Genomic DNA, 26880 nt, shown 5'->3' on the forward strand with positions numbered 1-26880 from the left:
AAAATGTAACGGTTTGATATGCTAACATTGAGATAACATTAATTGGTAACAGGGCGAGTTAACATGAGCGAGCACCTAAGCTATCGGAACTGGTTTTGATTAACATCGCTCGAAGAACCGAACTAGTTCCTGTTACCAAGCCGATCATCGAACGAACAACTCCTATATTCTTCCTTCAACAATTACACTTCAGTTTGGGACTATACATGCCAAATAACAAAAACTACATGTTGTGCAGAATTTGTTAAATATCGCATCTCTGCAGCCGCGTCAATACAGCCTATAATATCGATATCAACCAACACATCGAATAACATCGCCGCGAGTATATCGATACCCGATGCGATGTTTTCTGCTGCACCACTAGCAGCGAACGTTACCAAAACAAATTCCGAATCCGAATCGGACGGTCATCAAGCGCGCTACTCGTGTTTTTTGCTGCTCCCCCAAGGAATTCCGGAACCGAAGAGATCGGCGACGGCGCGAACTCACTGAACTTAAGTACATATTTTTTTGTGAACACCAACTGGATGGTTGGATTATCGTCGTTAATTAGTTTCAATTGGGCGAAAATAAGAAAATAAGCAAAGGAGTCCAAACGCTTGCAACAACAAGAAATGAAAAGAAGCAGCACCAACTGTGAGCAGTGATCGTGTGCGCTTGTGTTCGTCCCCCATGTGTGTGCGTGTGTTTGAGCTGGAATGGAATGCAGTTACGAAAAAAGTAAATAAATAATTGAGAGCGCGCCCGCGCTCTCCCGCTCTCTCTCTATCTCCTGCGCGCGTGTGTATGCGAGTTGGCTCGGTGTGTGCCTCTGCGCCCGTCAGCGTGTGCCTGTGTGTGTGCGTGTGTGTGTGTGCGGGTCGGTCTCCATTATCGCCGGAGCAAAAGAAACGGAATTGAAATGTCTTTGCTAATGTAAACAGCGCAAAGAGAAACCCCCCGAAAAAAGAAGCAAACGTAGATAGCAATAGCGAAAAGAAAGAAAAGGCGCGCGTCGGGTGAAAAATCCAGCAACAACGACGTTTTCTCAGACTACACAAAGTACACAGCGAGAAACAAAGCTAAAATGCCGAATCTGCAACAAACCGCATCGCAGTCGCAGCATCATCTGCATCCCCACCACCTGCGACCCCAACAGCAGCAGCAACAACAACAACATCATCATCAACAACAGCGGCAGCAGCAACAACACACGCATCATCAGCAGCAGCAACAACACCACAGCGACTTCCCACTTCCTGATGGCTGGGATATCGCCAAGGATTTCGATGGCAAGACCTACTACATAGATCATATCAACAAGAAGACCACCTGGCTGGATCCCAGAGATTGGTAAGTGTTCTGAAAGGGTCAATTAAAGAAATGGAATCTGAAATATAGTTATAAGATAGTTACATTTGGAAAGTTAGTTTAAACTACTAAAACAGTTATCAGAAATATGAGCCATACATAACGACTCTTTCAGTGATCAAACCAACATATTGTGTTTTTTAATAAGTTATAGATGCTTTGAAACCTTAAATAACATAATATACCCAAAAAGTAAACTATCAGGAGTGCTTAGCAACTCCAATTGCTGCTTAATGGCTAATAAGTGAAGCAGATAACTCATTGAGATTCAAATTAAAATAGAATCGAATTCTTGGCCAGTTGTAAGTGGCTTAAGAAGGCATAAAACGCAGGTGAGAGATCAGCAGTTCACTCATTCAGGAAGCTCCGGCGAACAAGCTGAAAAAAAAACCCATATAAATTCCGATTCCGAAGCGCTCTTGAACCGGAAAGAAAAGGTGCGTGCTGCAGCTGTGTGTGTAAAGGAATGCGATCGGCGGAGGCGAAAAGAAGCAAAAAAAAAAAGAGAAATAAAAGGAAAATAAAATAAAGAGGCAGCAGCAAAATAAATTACATATTTTAAACAAGGCAGCAGCGGCAACAGGCAAAACAAAACGCAACGGAACGGGGGAAAAACTTGGAGTAAACATTCCGATGCGATGATTAAGACTCCGAATATAACTGAACTGAACTGAGAGTGGCAACAAACAAAAAATGGATTGTAAAGCCAGGGAAATACAACAACAAAGATTCGAGTGAGAGAGAGCAAAAGTTAAATAAAGCTCGGCGAATGATCTGTAAAATAAAAGGAAAACAAAAGCAACAAACTCATACGTAATGAGTGCGAGAGAGCCAAAGGAGAGCGAGCGAGAGCGCTGGCGATCAGGCCATGTATCTCATAGATACATTTTAGTTTGCCGTTCGCTCACATTTTTTGTCTTCCATCTCGCTCGCGGCCCTCGCTGCCGCCCCACTCGCCATCTCTGTCTGTCGCTTTGCCCATAAACAATTGCAAAATGTACGTAGGAATTTTTGCAGTTTCGAAATAATTGATTTCTGAAATTCTTCGCCCTCTCTTTCGCTGAGTTCAATCTTTCGCTTTGCACAGATAGAGAAAAGAGTAGTGTTAGATGGATTTGTATCTTCAATTGCTCGATACCAATATGCTTATTGTCTTTCTGCAGTTGTGCTGAATTTCTTTGACATTTGCCACACTCTATAATTTCAATATCGGGTTGCAAGTGATTTATTATGCCACTAAAGGACGCATATTAATTTTTTTCCAGTGCATTTCTATCTGTGTACGCCTTATTGTTTCAGTTCGTTTGGGGCTGTGTGCGCTTCACGCTTTCAATTAACACAAACATTCCCTTTGTTTGTTTCAAATTGCATGGACATTGTTGAAAATGTTTCACTGAATTAAGCGTTGTGGAATTTCAGCATTTCCCCGCCCTTCCGCCCGCCTTTGAAATTGAAACGAAACATCTGCGCATTTGCTAGGGTTATGCATCAAGTAGATTATAAATGCACACATGTCGTTCAAATGTCTGCCAGTGGGCACAAAAAGTCGGCGATCTATGAGCGTTGCGTTCCGATTTCGGGGCTATAGAAATTTACAGTTTAAACTACCTTGCTATAACTATCTGAAATCCCAATTATATCTTAAAGAAATCTTCCATAGAATGTAATAAATAATAACACAATTGTAAACGTTATATGTTGTGGTATCTTTTGGATACATCTGTGAAATATTTCTTCAAATTTTGCTAACAACAACATATTTTTCCAACATAGTTTCACCATTTCTATTGACCAAACAAAACTATTTAAAGCTGTATTCACCCCTTATTGGTATTTCGCCCAGTCGCGCATATTTTGTATCCAAATCATCTACGCTTTTTGGTCCCCCTTCGGCTGTCTATCGATCCCCCGCCTCCAACACGCGTTGCTATTGAATTTTCAAAATTGCTGCCGGTAGCGCGCAAAAATTCCAATAAACCATAAATAAATTTCTACAATAAAGCGAAGCGAGCCAGGCCTCGGGCGGCCTTTAAAGGCCTCGCCACGTTTCGAGCACAGCCAACAGAAATCACAGAAAAAATAAATATCTATTCCAATATTGAAGTATGCAAGGTCGAATTATCGATACCCTTGAAATATTTTACCGATAATTGCTTGGGCCGGCTTTGACGCAGGTTTTCTAAGGTTTTCTAAAATTAAATAAACATGTTTGCAATAGTTTGCAGAAGATTCTGTTTTTAATGTCTATAATTTTCAAATTCTGTTAAATGATTATCTTGTAAGACTCAATCAATTAATTAGATGACTTTTGTCTGTAACCTAATAAAATGAGTGATCAATCCCGTGGATTTTTAAATTCGCAGCGTATTTAACTTAAGTAAATGTTTCACTTGTTCGTACAGCATTTCGACGGGCGGTATTTTTTGTGTTTTTCGTTGCTGTTGGCTCTCTTTTGTTTTTTGTATAAACAAAAGTTAACAACGACTTGACTTGGCCATGCGATTTGGCATTTTTTCGACGCCCGTCTTCTTCTTTCGTTGCTCATATTTTTTCGCAAGTTTTTGTGTATTTTTTTTTACCAATTGTTTAGCCACAAACAAGGCGGCGACATAGTGGAATATTTTTCGTGTGCGTTTTTAGACAGAAAACGTGTTTGGTGACAGTATTTCGATCTATTCATAGGAGCTACAAATAAAAGAAATAACCAAAAAAGCACAGGGGAAAAAATCAAAGTATAAAATAGCAATAAAATCGCTTGGCTAGCAGAGTTGGGATAGTGACTCGAACTCGTTTGTTTTACATAAACTCAAATCGCCGCCAAAAAGGCCTAGCGAAAGCGGTTAACGATCGCTGTCATAAGTCGGACAGAGTGGCGCCAGCGGCGGGGGCTGTACTTGAGTATCTGCATCCGATCGGTAGCACAGAAAAAGATATAAAAAAGCAATAGATGCACCGCAAGAAACGGGCATTTGCTTAATAGAGCGCAATTTCCGATGAAGTGCTAGGGATAAATGTATTGAAAGCATCTAATAAATGAGTCAGTTCATTGGTATCTCTTACTATATTAACTATTTCTCGCTGTGTACTCAACTGCCAACCAGATTGTTGCGTTCTAATTCCACCTGTGGCATTTTAATTCGAGAGCGGACAATCGAGCGGTTGGTTCGATTTCGATGGATCGCCGGATGGCCGGATTGCTGGAACGGCCAATTGCATAAAGAACGCAAATCGGGCGATCGAAACAAGAGCTGCAAAATGGGGGAGCGGCGTGCATGCGTGTGCTGCCAGGCATTATGCATTAGATGTGGCGATTTCTATCCGACTCAAAACGAGCTAAAAAAATTTGCATAAAATTCAATTTGGCTTTTGCGGCGAAAGATGCCAGCACATGCATGCGCGTATGTATAAAGATACATGCATATATAAGTATAACTATCTGTAAATATATATAGATATATATATATACATGTATATATGTATATCTGCGCTGGTCTGTACATGTATAGCAACTTGGAAAGCTGCAAAACGGCATTTTTCATTTAATAAATTGCACAAGGCAATGCAGCAACAACAGCGGCAGCAAGAAAAGTGGAAAGAATGCAGATGCAATTGCCGTTTGCTGCTGCTGCACCTACAGTGATAAATGCCATAAAAACAATGTCAAAAGATTGCAAAACAGTTTTTATTGCACACAAACTGATTCAAATGTACAAGTAGGCAAGCGAAAAGATAGATGAAATGTTTCAATGAATACACTTGTATTTCAGTTAACTTTATTGTAGCAACATTGTACATTCATTGCAACAGCAGTGGCACTTAGGCAATAACCACTGTACGCGGACAACAGATGCAGATACACAGCAGCGGCAACAGCAGCAACAACAACATGCAGCATGCATTGCATTTGTGCAACAAGTATTTCCACTTAACAACAGCAACAACAGGCAAGATGAAATTGTTGTTGCTGCTGTTGCAGTTGCTGCTGCTGCTGCGACTGCTGCTGCTCCCTGCTGCAGTCGAAGTTGAAGCCGTGATTACAATTTGATTACGCGCATGAATGCAACGCGCGGCTTTGCCAGCAGCAACATTTTCTAGTTTGCTTGCTGTACGCGGCCCAAAGCGTTAAAAAATATTTTCTTTTGCACTTGCGATCAGCGGCAGCAGCATTTGCAGCACTTGCAGCACCAGCCACTGCAACAGCGACACTCGTTGGCCAAAGATAGGCACATGGGTACATAATGTATCTGACAGATACATAAGCGAACTTTAGTCGCTCCTCGCAGCACCGCATGTTTTGTCCATTTAAGCGTCTGTTTTTCCACCAGAGCCGCAACTCGCTGCAACTTGCCACCAACTGCCATCTAAAAAGTGGCAACAACTTCCAGCCAACGACAACAACTTGCCAGCAACAACAACCACGATAACGCGACGGATCTGCAACGACTTTTCCTGTCTCGCACTTGTTGCATGTCAGCGGCGACGTTCTTCAGCAATCAACACTTGTGATTTTTATCAAGCATAATGATTTCCTTTTCAACATGTGCTAATTAAGAGGGTTGCAGGGAAAAGCGGAAAAACAAGCCAAGGGTTCGCCACTTTGCAGACAGAAATAAAATATACAATTTAAAAAAAAAAGTATCCATTATTACTAAAAGATAGAAGAGTTCATTAAGAAGTATACATATATATCTTTTATGTATATCTAAACAAGGGAAATAAAACATATATTTATAAAACATGGTTATTAATCCGTATATATAATTTAATTGATGCCAATAAGTTTTTAGGAAAAACGATACTTTTGCTTACTTCACTAAACCCACTGAAGGGAACTCAAATTACTTGATTATTCTCTCGGTGTATCGCACCTTAGGCCCTGTGATTGTGACTCGGACTAGCCCCCTATTTTTTGCCTTTTTTTTCCCGTGAATCTCCAAGTGGCCAGCATATCGATTTATAATAATTCAGCTGTCATTCGCGCAGCTGAACAATTTTTCACTTACAGAAACTGCAGACGTGAGCAGAAAATTAAGTTACTCTACGCCCGGCGATTGTTGGCGATTTTTCAGTTTTTAAGGTTTTTTCGTTTGTATTTTTTTTTTTGTTTTTTGCTTGTTGTTGTGTCGAGGAGGAGACGTGGATAGGGCCGCGATTCTGGTGGCTCTTTGGTCTGGTTATTACTGGCCGAGGTTGTGGCTCGGAATTGGGATTCCGATTTGGATTTGGATTTGTCTGTGGCTTTGGCTTTGGATTTCGAGCTGGCTGCCTGCACGCGCGATCCGCAGGCATTTCGCTTATAGTATCTTTTTAGTTATTTTTTCGTCGGTTTTTGTTTTTATTCGCTAATTTTGTTTCTGCACTCGTCTGCATGCCGATCCGATCGTCGTCGTCTGGTCGGATTTTTGCCATATGCTGAGCTGGCTCTTGACGGATCGTGATGTATGCACATATATACATATGTATATATATATATTCCGTAGTCCGAACGATCAGTGCAAAGGTAGCAATTTTCCTCCATGTACGAGTAGCAGTGCATGCGGCTATGAAAAATAATAAAGCAAGTGAAATGAAACGAAACGAAATCAAAATACAAGCCCAGGAATGTGCACACTCGAGATAAATTGCTTTGAGATACATTTTCTTTGTGGTTTAAGCAGGTTATGTTGTACGAAATATTTATATATCTTATAACTGGAATGTCCTTAAAGCAGCATATGTGTGGAATGTTTGGATTTCGAAAAACTAACAGATGCACTTTAAATATCTGAAATGGTCTGACCAAGGGCGAGCCAGGCATTTATTCCATGCCCTGAGCATATGTCTCGAATATTGCAGCTGCTCGCTCGCAGTAGATATAGATACACTTGAAAGAAGGCATACAAACTGGGAAACAGGAACGATTTTATATGAGTGTAATCTTTAATCTGCTATTTGAAAACACTTTCCCATGAAATACCACGCTCTGGTGAAGGAGAGCCATCTCTCTTTCTCGATTTAATCGCTGGCAATTAATTGCCCTAATCAGGCACTGGACACGCTCGGTGTGGACAATGGCATTCGCTGTAATCAGCTGTTCCGAGAGCTGCCATGACTAAATACTTTATGGGCTAACCAGAAATCCAATGCACATACATAGCACACATATGTATGCACATATGTATGTGCAGCCATATAGCGTTGGGCATTCCATGGTAGGCCGGGTCTTAAAACGGGGATTTCAACTCCTTTCCCGAGTCTCTGGCTCTTTTGTTGGCTGCACGAAACTTTTGTATTATTTTTCAGTAGCACTTTCCGAATGCCATTTGAGTGCGCATAACATATTCTTAAGGTCTGCCCCAAAAGGCGGCAGATGCAGATGAATCTGCGGGGGGCTATGCGATGATGAAGCGGATGGCTTCTGCGCAGGCGCACGCACATTTTGTATTCGTCGCTCATTTGGATACCCTTGTTGGGGGTATTTCAACTGTTCAGTGGCGTTATTAACAAAATAAGTAATATATCTCAATAATATGTTAGATTTAAATGGGTTAAGAATGTATAAATTGCAATAGATTTCGATTTGAAATAGTATTATGATTGAAAAGTCAATCACATCTTGAGAGTATTTGCGATTCTGGGTGTTGAAGTGACTTGACTACTTCGTTTCTGATCTTGCTGCTTCTTTTTTACCCACATGTATTTTCTCTTCTTTTTTTTTGTTGCATCTTTCGGATGCGATGCAGCGAGTGCAGGAGGAGCATAATTAACATGGTGGAAAGGGGGCTGTGGCCGTGGTTGTGGCTGTGGAATGTATCTGAATCGGTAACTGTGTATCTCGTAGGTGTTCAAGTTGTTTGCTGCTGTTCGTTCAACTGTGGAATTTCGTTTTGTTGTCGAATTTATGGCCTAATGAAGTGATAAGGCAGGCAGAACGGGAGCGTGTTGGTGGGAAAGAGAGGGGCAGCGTGATTCGTGATTCGGTTGGCCATATGGACTTTAGCTGTATATCGGCATTCCTGGGATGCCACTTAAAAATGTATCTGTATCTGTATGTCTGGCTGTATCTTTTGCGAAGTATCTTTGGGTTGCTGCTGTTGTTGTTTTTTTTTTTTGGTGTTGTTTTGTGTGCTGCGTGCGCTGTCAAAATGTTTACCACAGCGCATAATTCATTCGCTCGTTTGCCCGATTCTTTTTGTTCGACTCGGCGCATTCTTGGGATACTTCAGCTGGAATTTATTGGTTTGTGGGTCAGGGCAAAAGAGCTCACCGATATGCAATCGCATTCTGACGCCGCTCGAAGGAATGTGAGCGAAATAATACACACATATACATTTGGTTTTTTGTCGAAAATCCCAATTTTGTGCTGCTGTTGCTGTGCGGTAAAACATACATACACGAGTGTATCTTTGTCACACGCCCATCTCTAGTTTACTATATCTACTGATGCAAGTACTGGTGGCACATAGGATGCACATTGCACATTGCACATGAGGCATGGGACATGGGATATGGCCTGGCCAACAAAAACCGGCTCAAAAGAGCGGAATGGCGCGATTTAAGTCGGCTGCAGAGTGCGCGAGAGCGTTGAAAAATGTTGATTAAACTGCTTAAATGCGCAAAGCTGACATTCATGTCAAAGCAACTGACTTTGCCTCCTGCTCTCGCAACTTGCAACTTACATTGCCTGCCCCGGCAAAATATGTACATAAATAAGAACATTTTTATGGGCTGCATGTTGCTGCGGCATGGCAGCAAATGCAACAGCAACGCAGCAACAGCAACAGCACAGCAGCAGCAGCAGCAGAAAATGTTGCCAAGCGCCTGGAATGTTTGCCAAATACAAAAAGCAGGGCGTAGCTTACATAGATACATACGTACACAGAACAAAAAACTTGGCACTAAACGGATTAGGTAATCATTTATTTTCTGTCTTTAAACATTTATTACAACTTTAATAAATATTTGCAAACGCAACAACTAAGTTGGTGAAGTCTAAAGTCACGTTTTGCATACATCCGTGTCTTGATTCCTTTACATTTTGTTTCCAGTGTACGCGTGCAATGCTTTTTTGATACATACATTCGTAGTAGCTTTGGCATTTAAGGCAATGCGCGCATTGCTTTAATAAATGCATGCACACTCAAACACACAAACACAAGCAAATTGCATTCAATTGGTGCCGCTGCCGCAGTTGTGAGTTCACAGCAACTTTGAAATATTTTCCAACAGCAACAACTATCGCCGCAGCCTATTTCCAAGCACAAAATGCATTTACCCCGCTCCGCGCACCCCTCGCATTCACAGCAAACCCCAGCCCCAACCCACCGACTTGCCAACCCAACGCCCCCTCGACCGCCTCCCCCCGCCCATTTCGATCGTTCGTTCAACTAGCGACGGGGACGGCAACTGCAACTGCGACGACGACATTGCTGCATAGTTGTTTGTCGCTCTTGCTGCATGTACACTGCAAAAAAAAAAGAAGGAAATTTTGGGGATTTTTTAAAGAAATGTCTATAGCATATCGAACGTTTTTTAAGCTTAGTATTTATTTTTTTTACAATTATTTACATATAATTCATAGTAGAAACAAAACTTAAAATTTAGTCAGTCCATTCATAGATTTCGCAAAAATCAATAAAATATTTTTAACATTTTCTAAGCGTTTTGTAATACCCTCTCAACCAGTTTTTTCAGTGTAATGTTGCTAGTGCTGTGTTGTTGCTGGGCTTGCCCCCAGCGCAGCTCTCTTTCGCTCTCTCTAGCTGCCTTTCTCCCTCCCTCTCCCACTCGCGGCGATCGCAACCATCTTGTGTTGCTGTTGTTGGTATCTTTTCATGTTCTGCTTTCCGTGCTCCTTCGCACACATTGCTGTTGCTCTCTCGCCGTGTTGTTGCTGTTACTGTTGTTGTTGTTTCATAGCGTAAATAGCAAAGTTGCCCGTACAATTTTAGAAGAACTTGTCAAAACCGCATTCCTGAGCCGCTGCTATCTCGCTCGCTCTCATCCGAATGCTCCCCAACTCGCTCCTTCTCTTTCTCCCTCTCCCTCTCTCCCGCTTTGCTGGAGGCAACATCGGAGCAGCAGCAGCAGCAACAACAACGACAAGCATTGCAACTGCAACGAGTTATTTATGCATGTTTGTTTATTTGTTTGCCTCGCAGTAAATGATCACATACACGCATTCCTAGATACACAGATCGTGTGTGTGTGTGTGAGTGTGCGCGCATCTGCTGCCGCTAATAAATATTTTGTACAATTTGTATTTTGTCGCTGCCAAGAACAACAAGAATATCTAAATTGGCTTATATAATGCCAACTGCCAACAGCTCAAAATACATACATATATACATATGTATGCATGTATCTATATAAGCACCGCATTTTTTCGTGTTTTTCCTTATTGGACTTGAAACACGCGCCAGAATTCAATAAGTATCTTTTAATAAAATTATGCAAATGTATCCGAAAGATGGCCAAAACTTGTTGGCAGCTGCTGTAAAATGTGTTCTGCAGAACTGAAATATGTTTTTAACTTCAATATCACTGCTTAAGTAAAAGTATTTAGACTTTCGACTTTTTATCTGAAACGAAAAAAGAGTTTCAGAATTCTATACAAGCGTTTAAAAAACAACTTTTCACATATTTTAAAATCTAAACTAATACCTAAGAGTCCAGTAAACTGTTAGGGAATCGTACTGTCCAATTTCGGAATAACCAATTATTAAACTTATCTTTATTAGCCGACCCTGACCGCCATATTTTTGTACACAGCAACATTAGAACGCAAAGCCGCAAAACGACCCACAAAACGAGAAAATACAAAAAAATTCTTTAATCAATAAAAGCCGATCGGTTATGACCACCCCTCCGTTTGGCCAAAAGCAACAACCAACGGACTAAAATTCCATGGTATGCCACGAGCGCTTACCATAAAATTGGAAATCTTTCAAGTTCTTTGGCCATCGGTTCGGTTTTTCGGTGAATATGAATATCTATCTGTTTGGGCGAGATAAACAAACAAACCGACCGCATCGAAAATATGCCAGAAAAAGATATTTTGGAATTTTGGCTTCGAACGGATTTATATAGAAATTATTGTTATGGCACATTAGGGAGAAGAAGAAGATGATGGTGCGTGCATACATACATAATTTAATTTAAATTTAATGGCCCGGCGTCAAAAATAACAGCGAACAACAAATTTGGCTACATTTTTGCATACTCGCAAACAGAAAGAAATTCCACACTAAGGCAACAAAAGTATATTTGTTTATAAAACAAAAGGCGAAATAAGATGGCATACAAAAAGAAGGCAACAAAAATAAATACGCCAAATAACAGAAATGTTAATTGGCCCATTTGACATGCGGCATTTTTTTCGCCTTCGAGCCAGCTTTCATTCCGCTCATTATTATTATTATTTGTAGACAACGTTGAAAAGTATTTGTTAATGCTGCTGCTGCTTTTGTTGTTGTTGCCGCACGGCATGTAAGGCAAAAACAAAAGTGTAGAAAAATAATGAATAAATATTTGAAATTATTTTGGCCAAGATGTGAATTCCCAAACTGTCTGCAGAAACCAGAAAAATGTACTATATGTATTTTTAGAAATACATATTTCTTTCGAGTATTTTCGTGCGGCAGAATTGCCAAAATGTCTGCGAAAAGCAAATCGAATCCATAGGTGAAAATATAACCTACATATGTTGCTGCTTATTATGTATAAAATAGTTCCTTTTTATATAAATCCATTAGATACATTTGTTGATCTTGGCCATGCGATTGTTGCTTTCATAATTTTCCAAGGAAACATTTGAGTTTCTGTTGAATTGAACATATTTACATACAATTTGTGTATCGCCAAAGTGTCTGCCAAATGCAAACCGAATTTTGAGTGAAAAATCTCTTGCCAAATTATGTATACTTGCACAAAATAAAATGCTATAGCCAGTAATATTGCCTTCAAAAGAATTTATACAGTAGACTGCAATTATGAAATATTCATGCTAATCCGTAAAACGAAATGCTATATATTTACTTGATCTTGACAAGACTATTCCTTTGTTGACTTCGCTCCCACAATTAAAAGGGTGGCAGGCACTACTGCCATTTTTGCCATGGAAATGTATGTACGAAATTCCCAGCAAAAGCCTGCCCCCACTCCAGATACAGATACAGATATGTAAGTAAAGTAAGTAAGTGCATATGCTTATGCATATATTCCCAGTATTCTGGGTTCAATTCGAACACACACGACCCCATGTCTCTGGAATGCGGGGCCCCAACACAATGGAATGGCATGGTGTATCGTACGGAATGGAATGAAATGAAATGGTATAGGGGTGATGGGGGGATAGGGGATGGGGGCTATGGGGCTGGGGGCTAGGGAACTTCCCCACTGCTCTGCTGCATTATTGCGGGCTAAATTCTATCAGATACGATATAGCCGCGAGTATGACGATCGGGCGAATATAATTTCGAGGCGGAGACGTTGACGTCGTTCAGCTCGCGTTTTGCGTTCGCATTCACGTTTTGCAGTCGGATTTTCGCCTTATTTTTCAATATAATCGAGATTTCTCTGTGTGTGTGTTTCTGTATAGGACAGTAGTGCTCAAAATATTAAGTTTAGAACACACATTTCGAATGTTGGGATGTTTGGGATGTGCGCTTATTATAGATATATTTGACATCGCTCAACTTTTCCCATGCATCTTTTTTGAGTGTTGATAGATAGTTGTGGCAAATCAAAAGTTCTATTATTCTGAACTTGTCTGTAATATTTATATATGCTTATGGGCTATAGCCATACAAACATACATATGCGATCTCGCCTCGCTTGGCGCACAGTCGCTTGGCTGCTCTGGTATGTGAAGGTCGCAACAGTTGTTTTGTTAATGACAGAGTACAACCGCGATCGAGGGGCCAACAACTACAACTACTACCACTACTGCTCACTGCTCACACATAAGAAATAGCAAACACGAGATGGCTTACGGCTATTAGCCAAGCAAACGTAAACTTAGCTCTGCAGTTGCATTCATCTTCAAAAAACAAAAAAATGAAATAACGAGTAAAAACAAAGGGGCACCCAAGTACGAGTATCTCCATCTTGGGGTTCTTGGCCATGCATCTACACACTTTGGCGATTCCCGGAACCAACTAATGTCAAGAAAAATGCACAGGTGGACACTTTGAAGACTGAACAGTTGACCAAAAACAAAAAACGAAAAGAATGCGAAAGCCAAAATCCAAAGCAAAACAAACTTTGCATTTGTTCTTGACGCTGCCCCAAGGTTTCCAACACACTCACAAAATTAGTAGGAATTTTTGTGCATATATGTATGTACATATATGTAGTAAGTTAGGATCGGTTGGAAACATTTTGGCATGATGTTGTACCATGTGGGCGAGAGAAATGTTTCCGAGTTGTCGTGTCGAATTTAAATCTTTTATAATGCGCATACCAAGAATTTTTGTTGACGTATTGAATACCGTTTTGCATATTTCCCAAAAGCCACACGAAAATCGAAATTTAAAATGCTTTCACAGCGTTACAAAATGGATTAACAAAGATATATACATTTTTTTTTTGACAGTAAGGAGCACAAATTTATGGCTGTCACACGTTTTAGCCAATTGAGTTGATTAAAATCTCATGATGGCGTGATTTTGTAAATAGCACACTTCATTCATTGGATTCTGATTCACCAACCAATTTGGTTATCATTTGTATTGATTTAATCTTTTTATTAGGCAATAAATACACCTTGATGGAAAAGTTTAATCTTCGTTAACGAAAGTAAAGAATTTCAAAGTACTGATAGATAGGTAAATTAGAATTTGATAACTGGCCTACTTGATAACTGAGAGTATCTATCGGGTGCGAAAGTATCTATCGTTCTAAAGTAGAGTATACATATAATTTCGCTGGCAGAGATCGTCAGTCAACTGTGCCCCTTATAAATTATGCATTTGGAATAATTCTGTGAATTAGTATCTGCCATTTAGCTTTCGAATTTTTTGGCAATTACAGTGGACGCAAATAGAATGCGGACCTCGCACAATCAGAGACGCAATCGCAATGGCAAAAGCAAACGCAAACGCAAACGCCCGTCAACAGGTCATTAAAAATCATAAATTTCAATTTAAGTTTATTTTGCTTCGGCTTTGGCTTTGGATTTTGGATTTTGCCATGAGCGGCCAAAGTGGGCGCCTCTTTGCATACGTTTACTTGGCTGTCTGTTTGTTTATATGTCCATGTATAAATTCTATGAATTTTTTAATAGTTCATTTGTATGCAGTCGGCGTGCTCATGGCGCAAAAATTTATTTCAATTGTTCACTTTGGAATTTATGGCAGACATTTTGTGATTTCGAAATGTGAAAGACGAAGAGTCAAAAGTATTTTCTTTTTGTATTTTCTGAGAGCTTTGAAGATGGATAAGTTCTTCTCGGCCGTCATGTTTTTTTTTTGTATTTGTATTTCATTCCTTCGATGTGACTAATGTGAGATCGGCCCACGCAACTCGGAATCGAATCGAATGGGGCCCTGGGGTCTGAGGGTCTCTGGGTCTCCGGTCTCCGGATTCCGAAGTCCGTAATTGACACCCACTTGCCGGGCCGAGTGGGTTGTAAGATATGTGGGGCGCAAAAGCCCCGAAATCCGTCTATCCCATTGGCCAGATTTGTAGAACACTTTCCTATAGAGATAGGCTGTCCCCAAAAGAAATAGAAAAACCTTCGTCTTATCTTGACTTAACGCATGCGCAGTTCATTGACATTTTCTCTGGTATTTCTTGATTTCTCGAGTGTGTGTGTGTGTGTGGGGGGGGGGGGGGGGGTCTGAAATATTTAAAATATTCATAGAGACGCCTCGTAAAATGCATTTGATAAGCTTCACGCAAATCGGGGACAGGGCATTAAAGTCTTTTTCCGCTTTTTATCGCGCCGGAAGGAAGTGGAAGTGTGAGATAGACGAGATGCGAACCGGAAATGCAGCTAATATACACCACTTTTCCATCCACAAGATCCACTGCTAAGACCACTTGAATGGGATCTGGTTAAATGAGAAGGTGAAGCATGGCAACGGCAAAGGCAAATACGACAACAACGAACACCGAACAACGAACACTGCGATAAGATAAAACGATGTACGACCTTTATAGCGTAATTTGATTAAGCTCGAAAATATTTGTGAACAGATAATGGAACTGAGTCGAGTTGTCGCCAGAAGCGGGGCAAATAATTTAACAGTAAATAATGCCAGTGATTATAATTAAACATTGTTTTTCACAATGAATCTTCGCTGAAGCATCTGTGAGATAGCGATCATGAGTTTTGATTCGCCGTGTGTGTACCTAGCACTATAAATAGTTCTGGCTGCCCTTACTTTCATAGTTACCCACTTCAAGGTATTAGGTATTTGTTTTTTTTTTTAGAAGCAATCTGGCTGTAATCTTGAGGAAAGATTAGATGAGATATTCTTAGATATATCATCCCGACACGCCCATCTAAAGTAACAAACCCTTGAGTTATTTTAGATTAGATACACTTCGCTTTTATTCATTCAATCATTCAGTTTTAAAACGAGTTTTTACTTAATTTATCCAAACCCTAATGTACTTCCCTTATTAACTGACCTTCGATAATGAAATCTTCAATATAATTGCTCAATAAATTATGTTATTTGGCGTTTGTTTATCATATATTCATATTGCAAGTATTATTACTTTGATAAGTGCCTTTAAAGTGACGCGCACTAACCTAATTATTGGATTGTTATTCCTTCCAACCTTTGAGTGTTTTTTTTTATCTTTTGCTGAATCACAAACAATTTACAGTCGGCCAATAAAACTATTTCACAAGAGGCAGCAAATGGCGTACTTTTGGTTCCTCATTCCTCGCAGAGCATAAAGCATTATAAAATTAAAAGTATAGTATTTCTGAGATAGGTATGTCAAGGTGATGTTTGCTGTCAGCTCGGTCGGTCGGTCGGTCAAATTGGGTTATAACGTGAAGATTATATGATTCTTGCATACATCAAGTCGACATTAATTTCCCAAACCACTTGGAGCCAAGCTCGAATATAAACCGGAACACTTGCGGCTCCACCACTTGCGTGTTCGATGTCTCAGTTCCGCCAAAGCGAAATAATTGAAATAGAGTAAATCCGACTACGGGGCTACGTGACTCGCTTGCGAAGTGGTCCAAGTCCGAGTTGAGTTGGGCCTATTTTTTCGCTCGTCTGCCGAATATTATGCTTATTTCGGACATGATCATTTGATACCCATACCCATGGCATTCGAGACTGGCTTGATTGACGCAGGCCTCGATTTGAATTGCTAAATGATCTGGTGGGTATGGGGCTCGAGCTCGGCCACTCAATGAATGGCCGGCTAATTTGTGAGATTCTCCCCGAAGTGAATTCATTAAGAGCTATTTTTAAAGAAATCAATTTGGAAAAGAATTTAAATTGACGGGGGCTTTCCGATTGAATCGAGCAGATACGAACTCAAACCTACAATGCATGGGCTTAGGTTCAAGAATTTCGATACGGAACTTGAATTGCGAACTTAAAAGGTGAGTTAAGATAAAAAGCCATTAGGAAGAAAATATTATTGGGTTAAACGATCATTACTTCTGGAATTTGGGAGTGAAGTACATAAGTGATGGTAAATGTTTCCCCAATGATGTGTGCACTTAAGATAGACGTATGTTGAATAGATAGAATATTTTTATAACTAACTCAGATTGCGAACTTAAAAACTGAGCTGAGAATTACACTATGATAACACTAAAAGGCCATCATAAAGTTTTGCAGATTGAAGCAATTGACTAATCTGGTACCGGATTTGCTAAGCACTGTGTTTTGTTTAAATCGTATAATGAAATGATTTTTGATATGCTGTTTATTGGTCATCAAATGGTCGACTCTGTGCGAGTAGACCATTTCTTACTGGTTATGGCCGCGAATTAGCATAAAACCCGAAGTGAACAGTTAAATAATATGCTTGATGTGTGCTGTGCTTCGAGGTGTGTGTATGTGGTGTATATGGTGTATGTGGTGTCTGTGGTGTCTGCGAGCAGTTAACTTAAGTGCTGCCTAATGACAACTTTTGCTGGCCACTCGCCATCGCCATCGGTACTCCATCGTCTTCGTTGTAGTTGTGCCCGTTACTCGTAGAGTAGAAGGGTATGCTAGATTCGTTGATCAGCATGTAACAGAATGAGGAAAGCTTTTCCGACTCCATAAAGTTTATATATTCCTGGATTCGGTATCCAAAACAACATCCAAAAGCTGTGAGCACTCCCACTAGCTCAGTAATGGGTATCTGATAGTCGAGGAACTTGGCTGCTCTTGTTTTGTATTTTATTTCTTATTTTTATTTACCCCTCGAATGCGGCATGCCTTGCCCATGTTTCAGTCATATTGTGACAACGAAATTCATGCTGAAATATTTTTGGCCTGAAACTTGTTTTTCCTCATATTTCCCCCACCTCTTTGTCATTTTATTTTTACTGTTTTTCTTTTTTTTTTTTAAAGCGCGAATTTATTACAGCGCTTGGTCGAAGCTACGTCGCCGCGCCATAAATATTTTGTTTACAATATATTTTAATTTATGCAGATTTCTTGTCCGCTCTTTCGGCGGACACGATTGTGGGCGCACAGGAGCGGCCAAGAAAATAGGTTCTTCTCAAAGGCATAAGCACATCATGTAAGATGCCTTTTAAGTATCTTAAAATGCATCTTTTGTTACAACACCATTTGTAGTTTTTGTTGATTTAAAATTTTATGTTTAATATTTATTTTAATAATAACTGCACATAAAAATGCCAAGTGCCTAAATCTTAACCAAAACTGTTCGTGCATGCCACACATGCATATCAAAGCCATCTTAACGTTCAATGTGGGCTATATAGTGAGTTTCGAGTTAACTGCTAAAAGGCCAACAAGTCGTTAGTCGCTCGTTAGCTGCCTTCCTCGTTTTTCTGCCAGCATCTGCAAAAGTGCCAATGAAGCCCTATTACTTGGTAACCTGTGCCACGCCCACTCGCCTCGCTCTCATTGATTTTTTGCCTTTGAATTTGTTGGCAAGGGAAGGGGTGTTCTGTTCGGGGTGCGACTGTGATGTCTCTGAGGTCAAGCGCTAATGGAAAGCCCATAAAAATTGCATTCGATTTTCGTATTGAGTTAATTAAAGACCGCCATAAAGAACGGCAGCCGTTTACCGAATTTAATTGCCACACATGACACCTGTCCGTTGAAAAACGAGGAGCTTCTGATTTAAATGACAGGCTAAGAAGTTCTCAAAGGTTCGGGGAATTTTATGTTTCCAATGAGCTGTCTTTCGTCTGTAGAGATAGTAACATTATCTGTTGCCGGGATTTGCATTTCAAAACTAAGACCATAAGAGCTAATTATATAAAGGCTCGGAAGGTGCGAGACATAGTCAACTGGATGTTGTACCATTTCAAACATCATTCTGTTTTCATTAGGAAGTACTATGCTTTATTTATACAACAAATTTCGATTGAAGTAAAGCAAGCTGGCTAACTGTGCCGTTTACCTAACTTGGCTTGCAAGCTGGCTAAAAAATAAATACAAAATTTTGTTGATTTGAAATTATGAAACCGCCGTGTGTTGTTGACATCGACGAGGGGCCAGAAAACAAAAAAAAATCCACGACGACATCAAATCCACATCACATCAAACGTCGCCAAGTCAAAGTCATGTATTTTTCAGCATTTTCGCTGGCGATTGTCTTTGGCGATCGTGAGATCGCTTTTGTGTGTCAAATGTGGAGCTTTGGACCCCGGTGCACCCATACCATGGACTAGAGACTGGCACATGTCTCCGGCTGCATTTGTGTATCAGTATCAGTTTATTTATTCATGTTCGGTTGGATTTTGCCGCGTATCTATATTATATTTCTCTCCAACCCACTACTCTTTATGATTTCTGTGTCACTTGTCTTTTGTTTTGCTTTCGAGCTACGAGTGCAAAGTGGATGAACCTTGTTCCGTTTATTAAAGGCGGGCGTTTAATTCAATCAACTGCAATAAATACACAGGCATAGATGTGAATACTACATATGTACATTTATATATATATGGCAGTAAGCTATCGCCAATGAGTCTTTAATATGAATGGGGGTTCCTGTCCAAATGCACGTTCACATGCGACATTTACCTGTGAAGGTATACTCTTAAACAAGGTACTATCAAGTTTTTAAAAAGCTTTAAATAGGCGATCTATATATTGTTTAAGTATGCTTATTTACCGCTGCCATCTTAATTTGGTCACACATTTTTAATATAGAAAGAAACGTGACAAACCTAGATCTGTGCTAAATCTACTTATACATATAATCATACATTTTTTAGAGTGTCTAGAACACCCATTTGGCAAGCTTTCTTCGCTTCATTCATTTCCTTCGGACGTCATAAGTGGCAATCTAAGATAATCAATCTATTAAATGGGGATTTTTAGGATGTTTGCTCAACAAATCATGCCAAATATAAACGCAGATTATGAAATCTAAAGTTAACAACCTGTTTAAACTCATTATAGAGGCGCCTTGCTCTTCAAAATTCAAAGGCAGATGTATGTGCAGGAAAATCTATCTAGTTGAGCATTAGTCAGCGGCCGTCTTCAGTTTGTTTTTGTTTGGATAGCGCGGTATTCCAGTCAATCATAAACAAAATCGATTGTTAGTCCCAGCTGCGCTAATTTTATTTTCAATTGGCTGCGTCAACACTCGATTCCAGATAAAATAGCCGAGCCGAAAAATATGTCTAAAAACGCAAACAGCAGGCAAAAGGCTCGTGGCCAGATATTCCAAGAAAATGCCAACCCAATGAGCAGACAGACATACAACTGCAATCTGGATAATCTGTAAACAAATTTATACATATATCTAAGCGGTCGCACTGCGTTTTAAAACCACAAGTTAAAGAGAACCGTAAATAGAATTCTTTCATTAAATTATAGACATAAACACCTATTTATTATATTTGACAGCTGATTAAAACAAACGACTCATATTCGACGTTGTTGTCAACCACTGCGTATGCGTAATTTTATTAACCACTTTGATAAGCCATCTTAAGCACTGACTTTTCATCTGAAGTTGGAAAGTTGGAAATATAGTTTTGCAAATCATAAACATTCTAAAGTAGCTGCTGTATACTTAATTTTCGTTGCCATAAAAGACAGGTGCTTTCTTTTATTGGCAGATAACGAGTATGAATTGCAAATATATGATCTTTGATCGCAGTATATCGTTCGTTGAACTGCATGCCATAAAGCGATTTACAACGCTGAAACGCACTGCCCCCGGCTATCTATCACATATGGCGCAGATTTATTTATCTGTATCTGTGTATATTCTGCGGGAGCCTCTTTAATGGCTGTGCGAATTCCAAAGCAATGATTAATTAACAGTTTGCCGAGGCCCTAATGAAAAACAAAAAGCCAGAGATGTATGTACTGAAACACGCAATCGAGGAGACACACACAGCTATATAGACGGACAGACAGATATTGTGCCCCAGTGCGTATGGTTCAACAATCAATCCATGGCGATTACCAATTATCGTTGGAATGCGAAAATGCTGTTGCCTGATATTGAAATTGAGTTTCGCAAATAAACAGAAGGAAGACGACGACGTTGTCATCGTCGTCATCGGTTTAGGAGTTTTCGTTATGGCTATGGTTATATACATTTTAGTCCGCTGGTTTTGTTTTGCTTTCTTGCCGCACTATGTATGCGAGTTATGGCCTCGATAAGATTAGACGCTTGCCAGCGGCATTTGGCAACAACAAACAGAGCGCAGACATTCCGCCGCATGGCTGCGGTAAAAATTGGTATTTCTGCGACACTCTTGGCCGTCCGCCGGAGACTGTTTTGCCCACTTTTACCCAAAATGCACACAGGAAATACCCGCTAATCTTATCGAAATTCCAAGCACTAACTGCCGTGGGAAAGCTGCGAGATATATCTTTCGGAATGTTAGCCTGTAACTCTTCTATAACTTGTTACTAACTATATACTTAATTATACTCTTACAGCTACACAAAGCCGCAGACCTTCGAGGATTGTGTGGGCGATGAGCTGCCAATGGGCTGGGAGGAATCCTACGATCCGAACATCGGACCCTACTACATTAATCACCTGGCGCAGAGCACCCAGCTGGAGGATCCGCGGCAGGAATGGAAGTCTGTCCAGGAGCAGATGCTCAGTGACTATCTGTCCGCGGCGCAGGATCAGTTGGAGAACAAGCGCGAGATGTTCGACGTTAAGCAGCAGCGACTGCTTTGGGCCCAGGAGGAGTACAATCATCTGAAACTGGCAGCCAGTCGAAGCAGTCGTAAGTACCTATTACAATCTATTTAAGCACACCTGGTGTCATGATAGTTTGATTTCGGCTTAACCAGCATTTTTGGAACTGCTCTAATCGCTTGTATCATGTTTTGACAAATACATAATCTTCCAAGGAATGGAAGAACATTGTTCTGAGAAGAACCAACAACTGAAATCTATATCTTTAAATTGACATAAATCAACAAAGCACTTGATGTGCTATTATTCTGAAAACCTAATCTCTTTTTTCCTAACGTGGAACTAATATATTTCCCATATTTTCAGTGTGCTCTTCCTCCAGTTCGATGAGTCGCCACGATCCGGAACTACTAAGAGCCGATCTGATGTTGGCGCGTGAGCGAGTCCACCAGCTGAAGCAGGAGCTAACCCACATTACCAATGATATATCCTACACGGAACGCGGCATGAACACGCTGTATTCGGTGGGCGAAAAGATCAATGCTCGGGAAAATGGATGCTACGACATTGCCGAGGTTCAGGCGATTCACGAGGAGATGCTCAAGGTGCACAAGTCGTTGGTTTCCGGGGAAAAGGTGCGCGAGGAGTTGATGCGCAGTCTGGTGCAGATCAAGAACGAGCTGGGTCGCCAGCAGATCAGCGAGGAGAACTCGGACCTAGCCTCGCCCTTCGATCGGGTGTGCGTGGCCAGTCAAACGGATCTGTGCGGATCGTCAGGGGATAACCTAAACGAAGGAGCCCGTTTCGCGGAAATGGCCAAGACCACGTTGCAGTACGCCGAGTGGCGCAAGCACATCAAGAAGCTGCAGCAGCAGCTGGCCGATCATGTGGAGCGCATTGAGCCCGGTCAACTGGAGTCGGACAAGGATCGCATTCTGCTCATTCAGGAGAAGGAGAAGCTGCTGAACGATCTGAACAGCATATCGCTGAAGTCCCGTAGCGAGGAGGAGAAGCGGGTCATCCACCAGACGCGCCACAAACTAGAGGAGGACCTCAAGGAGGCCTACGAAGCGAACAACACATGCGTGGCCAATCGGCTGCGCTTCCACGAAGAGAAGCAGCTACTACTGGACAAACTGCAAGAGGCCCTGAAGTCCACCAAGTTGCTGGAGGAGCGTCTCAAGACCTTCTCCTCCGAGAGCACCTTCTCCATTAGCAGTGGCAGCAGTCTGGGCTCCTTGTCCACGGCCAGCAGTAAGAGTGCCTTGAGTTTCACCGACATATACATCGATCCCTTTGCGGTGGACTCGCCCATTGATGTTGTGGATCTGAGACGTCGCTCGCAGAGATTGTTCCAGCAGCACCAGCAACAGCGTCTGCATCCCGTGCATCCCGTCCTGCAGCAACAGCAATCCGCGGAGGTAACGCTATCGCCTAGAAGCAGCCTATCCATGGAAACGCCGCCCGCATCGCCGATGAAGTACAATGCGGGAGCGGACCAGACGCCACAGGCCCTCAAAGAGGAGCCCACCTATGCCAATGCTCTGCACGCACCTCCTGCCTACACAGCTCCGCCCCCAGTTCCGATTTCCGGAGTAAGAGCACGACCCTACGATCTGGACTCCACTGTGCTGGACTGCATGATGCTGGAGGCCAAGCTGCAGAAGCTGAACATGGGTACACCGCTCAACCTCGCTGTTGCTCCCCTATCGCCCATTTCGGAGAAGCCCTCGTTGCTTGATCTACCGCAGGAGATGCTCAGCCGATCGTCCTCCACATCCAATACGCGATCCGTTTCGGCGGCGGTCAGCAATGAATCCGTTGCCGGCGATTCTGGCGTCTTCGAGGCGTCGCGTGCCCATCTGCCTCGAAAGGAGCTGGCACAAGTCCAGATTGGACTGAAGTATCTGAAACAGGAAGGAGTACTCGTCGTCTCCCTGGAGCGGGCCAACAATCTTCTGGCCCTGTGGACTGCCTCGGCGGACAACTCACAGGTGTAAGTACATTAATATAATAAATGGATGTATGGCATATACTAATTTCATCCTCGCTCATCTTCTAGTTATCTCCGTGCTGCGTTGCTGCCGAATTCACTGACCTCCATAAGGACCAAGGCACTGGGCGATTTTCAGAAGCCTGTTTTTAATGATACATTCGCCGTGCCCATCACGCTGGACAAGCTGTTGACCAAGAGCCTGCAGGTGACTGTGGTCACCATGACTGGACAAAAGGAGGAGATTATTGTAAGCATAATTAAACACTAAACTTTACTTATTATAGGGTTCTAAATATTTTATATTTTCAAAATTTAAGGGCACCGTGCAAATCAGCATGGCCGAGTTCAACCCGGAAGATTCCACATTGAAGTGGTACAACGTGCTGAGCTCCAAATTCATTCCGAGCTTTGAGTCTCTGGACATTCCCTCCACCAGCGCAGCTGCAGCGGCAGCGGCCGTTGCCGCCAGCAATGCACCAAACCCTGGCAACAACCGGGAGGAGTCGTCGGATGAGTCCACCATTACATCCTCCCAGACATCCACACTGACCAGAAACCAAGCACCCTGCATGGAGCTGCAGGAACAAATCGCCGCCGAGTTAATGGGGCTGGGACCGCTAAACGAACCGGAGTGCAGCGACGACGACGATGATGATGAAGAGGAGGAGTTGGATGACAAGCAATTGGTCAGCGATGTTGGCCTAATGAACTGTAAGTCCAAGATATATATTTTAATGGTCCATTTATTTAAATATTTTATTTATCATTACCAACAGCAAGCAGCATGCTGCATGCGTACCTACAGAACATGAAGCAGGAATTCGCCGACAAGGAGACGAACACTGACCGCGCCTATTTGCCGGAAAAATCCCGTGGCCAGTCCCAGCTGATGGACGACAGGCCCGTGAAGCGATCCCAGACCTTCACGCCATCCGCAGCGGTTAGCAAGAATCGCTACAACTGCCGCCTCAATCGTAGTGACTCCGACTCCGCGATGCACTGCGGCGTGGCGCCCCACACCTTCCAGCGCGGCGCTGCCGAGCGACGATCCCTGCGATATCTCTCCAAGGCGCCCAAGTCAGTCACAAGTAAGTACTACTAAGAATACACATCTTCTTTCAATATTTATTAATTTTGTTTAATTTCATATAGAACTGCATCATACTCACATACCCCGCACAAGTTTGGACTTGGAGCTGGATCTGCAGGCCCAGCATAGCAAACTCTACTTCCTCAATGATCAAATCGCCAAGCTGCAGAACCTCAAAGAAGTGTAAGTTTTAAAACATAGATCCCAAAGTGAAATTTATAATAACTCTTTATATTATTGAACAGTTTGCAGAAGGCCTGCGACAACAAGGATCCCTTGGTGGCCGCCTGGGCTATTGAGAACGAGGAGTTCCAACGCCTGGTGGCCCGTGCCGATCCTGCGAAATGCCCCGAGGAGCGCCAACTGCAGAAGTTACTTATGAAGACCGCCAAAGAGATCCACAAGCTGCGGAAGACAAAGGTGCCCAAAGGTTGTCCTGATTTGGTGTCGTTCAAGTAAGTTCTCTTTGCAAATGAGCTATAAAAACAGGTATTTTAATTTCATATGCTTACAGGGAGAAGATCACTTTCTTCACACGCAAGGGCCTGTCGGTGCCCGAGTTGCCCAGTGAATTTACCTTGCCGGAAGCTAATCCCATCGAAGAAGAAGAGGAGGAAGAGGATGAGGATGAGTTCTACAATTCACCTGAGACGGCAATTGCCATCAACACGGCGCTGGTGGCTAGCAGCAACCGCAATAAGAATCTCAGTGAGCACCTTCATAGAGCCACCAGCGGGGCAGTGCCTAAGATACCAGCACCAGTTGTAACTCCAGCTGTTACTCCTGCTGCCGCTCCTGCTGCCACTCCTGCTGCTACTCCTGCTGCCACTTCTGCTGCTACTCCTGCCGCCACTCCCGTAGTATCCCCTGCTGCCCAACCTGATGCCAAAGCAGCAGACGCTCCAATTCCAGTTGCATCTAACGATGCCGAGCAACAGCGCTTCGACTATGTGGTGGATCGCAACTACGGCGTGGAGGTGTAGCCCCTTCCACAACTCCCCATCTTCGCTGTACATTTTTGTAATTAATTTAGTATTTATTTTCACTAAGCAACAAGTATTTATGTGTATAAACAACTGATGTAACAAATATCTGTGCCTTATAGAGAACGTGAACGTGAGAGAACGACAAGAACCATGCTAGAATGATATATCCACGCATAGCTATGCACTAGACCTAAGCCCATTATTGTAATTAGATTAGCCAAGCAGCTAAGCAGCCTAGCCCTAACTGCACCCAAAGTCAGTTGTACAAATTGACCCCCACTGATGACCATATGAAAGCAATTAAGAGATAAAACCACCAACCAACCCGCCCCAAACAATTTGCCCCGCCCAAAACAAAAAAAAAAAACCAAGAAACAAGGAATATCAAAACCATAACGCGCACATTGTGCGTTCAATGCCTTCAAATTCATATTGAAACCAACTGTATTCTTAAGACTTGAGCAAAAATTATACGAATGTTTATGAATATTTTTATACGCAGCTAGTTAGGATAGTTAACCCAAGCCACATATACACAAAACGTGAGGAGAACGTAAAATATTTATTATACTGATGGATCGATCGTCGTAGCGCTCGAATCCAGTCGTTTAGGTTAGTTAGCTTGCGTTTTTGTTAAGCTCAAAACGAATTCTTATACTGTAATTTTTTTTATAAAAAAATCCTATGCAAAAAAAAACCAACCACACAAAAAAAGTGAATGTACCATATTAGATAATCGTCCCTATGTTAACTATAAGAGCGCCCTTAACCCCCGACAATGCCACCATTGAAAAGCGCATAAAAGTGAGAGAAAATATAAAATTAAACCTTGTTATGCTTTCCCAAGCGGACCTGTTAAAACTGTTGACTTTGAAACTGTGCCGTGGTGCACCGAGTTTGTATGAAATGAAATGAAATGAAATTACCCACAGCTCTAGTTTAGTTTAGGTTTTACACGTGTGTGTTTTCGGCTCATTGCAAACTTTTGCTGTTGTTTATGTTTCACTAACCAGACCCAGCCCCTTCCCACCCCAAAATGTAGCAAGTAGTATGAGTAAACTGAATGAGAGTCGCCACACATATTTTTTCAATACCGTAGTAATTTTAGTTGTAATAAATTATATGAAAGTGAACCTGTATATTGTAATTGTGCAATAAACATAAAAAAAACTGACATAACTAAAGTGAATGTCTTT

At 41.8% G+C, this 26880-nt stretch overlaps 1 protein-coding gene across 1 annotated transcript; it reads left to right on the plus strand.

The window, feature by feature from the left end:
- The first annotated feature begins 349 nt into the window (after positions 1–349).
- LOC6728066 (protein kibra) lies at positions 350–26868 on the plus strand. Its single transcript, XM_016176723.3, has 9 exons — positions 350–1335; positions 21402–21700; positions 21979–23608; positions 23675–23855; positions 23926–24319; positions 24385–24696; positions 24761–24881; positions 24944–25153; positions 25213–26868. The coding sequence occupies exons 1-9, from the start codon at positions 1070–1072 to the stop codon at positions 25679–25681; spliced, it is 3882 nt and encodes a 1293-aa protein (XP_016034686.1). The 5' UTR covers positions 350–1069; the 3' UTR covers positions 25682–26868.
- The last annotated feature ends 12 nt before the right edge of the window (positions 26869–26880 follow it).

The sequence above is a fragment of the Drosophila simulans genome, chromosome 3R (genome assembly GCF_016746395.2).
Source record: "Drosophila simulans strain w501 chromosome 3R, Prin_Dsim_3.1, whole genome shotgun sequence".
NCBI classification, from domain to species: Eukaryota; Metazoa; Arthropoda; class Insecta; order Diptera; family Drosophilidae; genus Drosophila; species Drosophila simulans.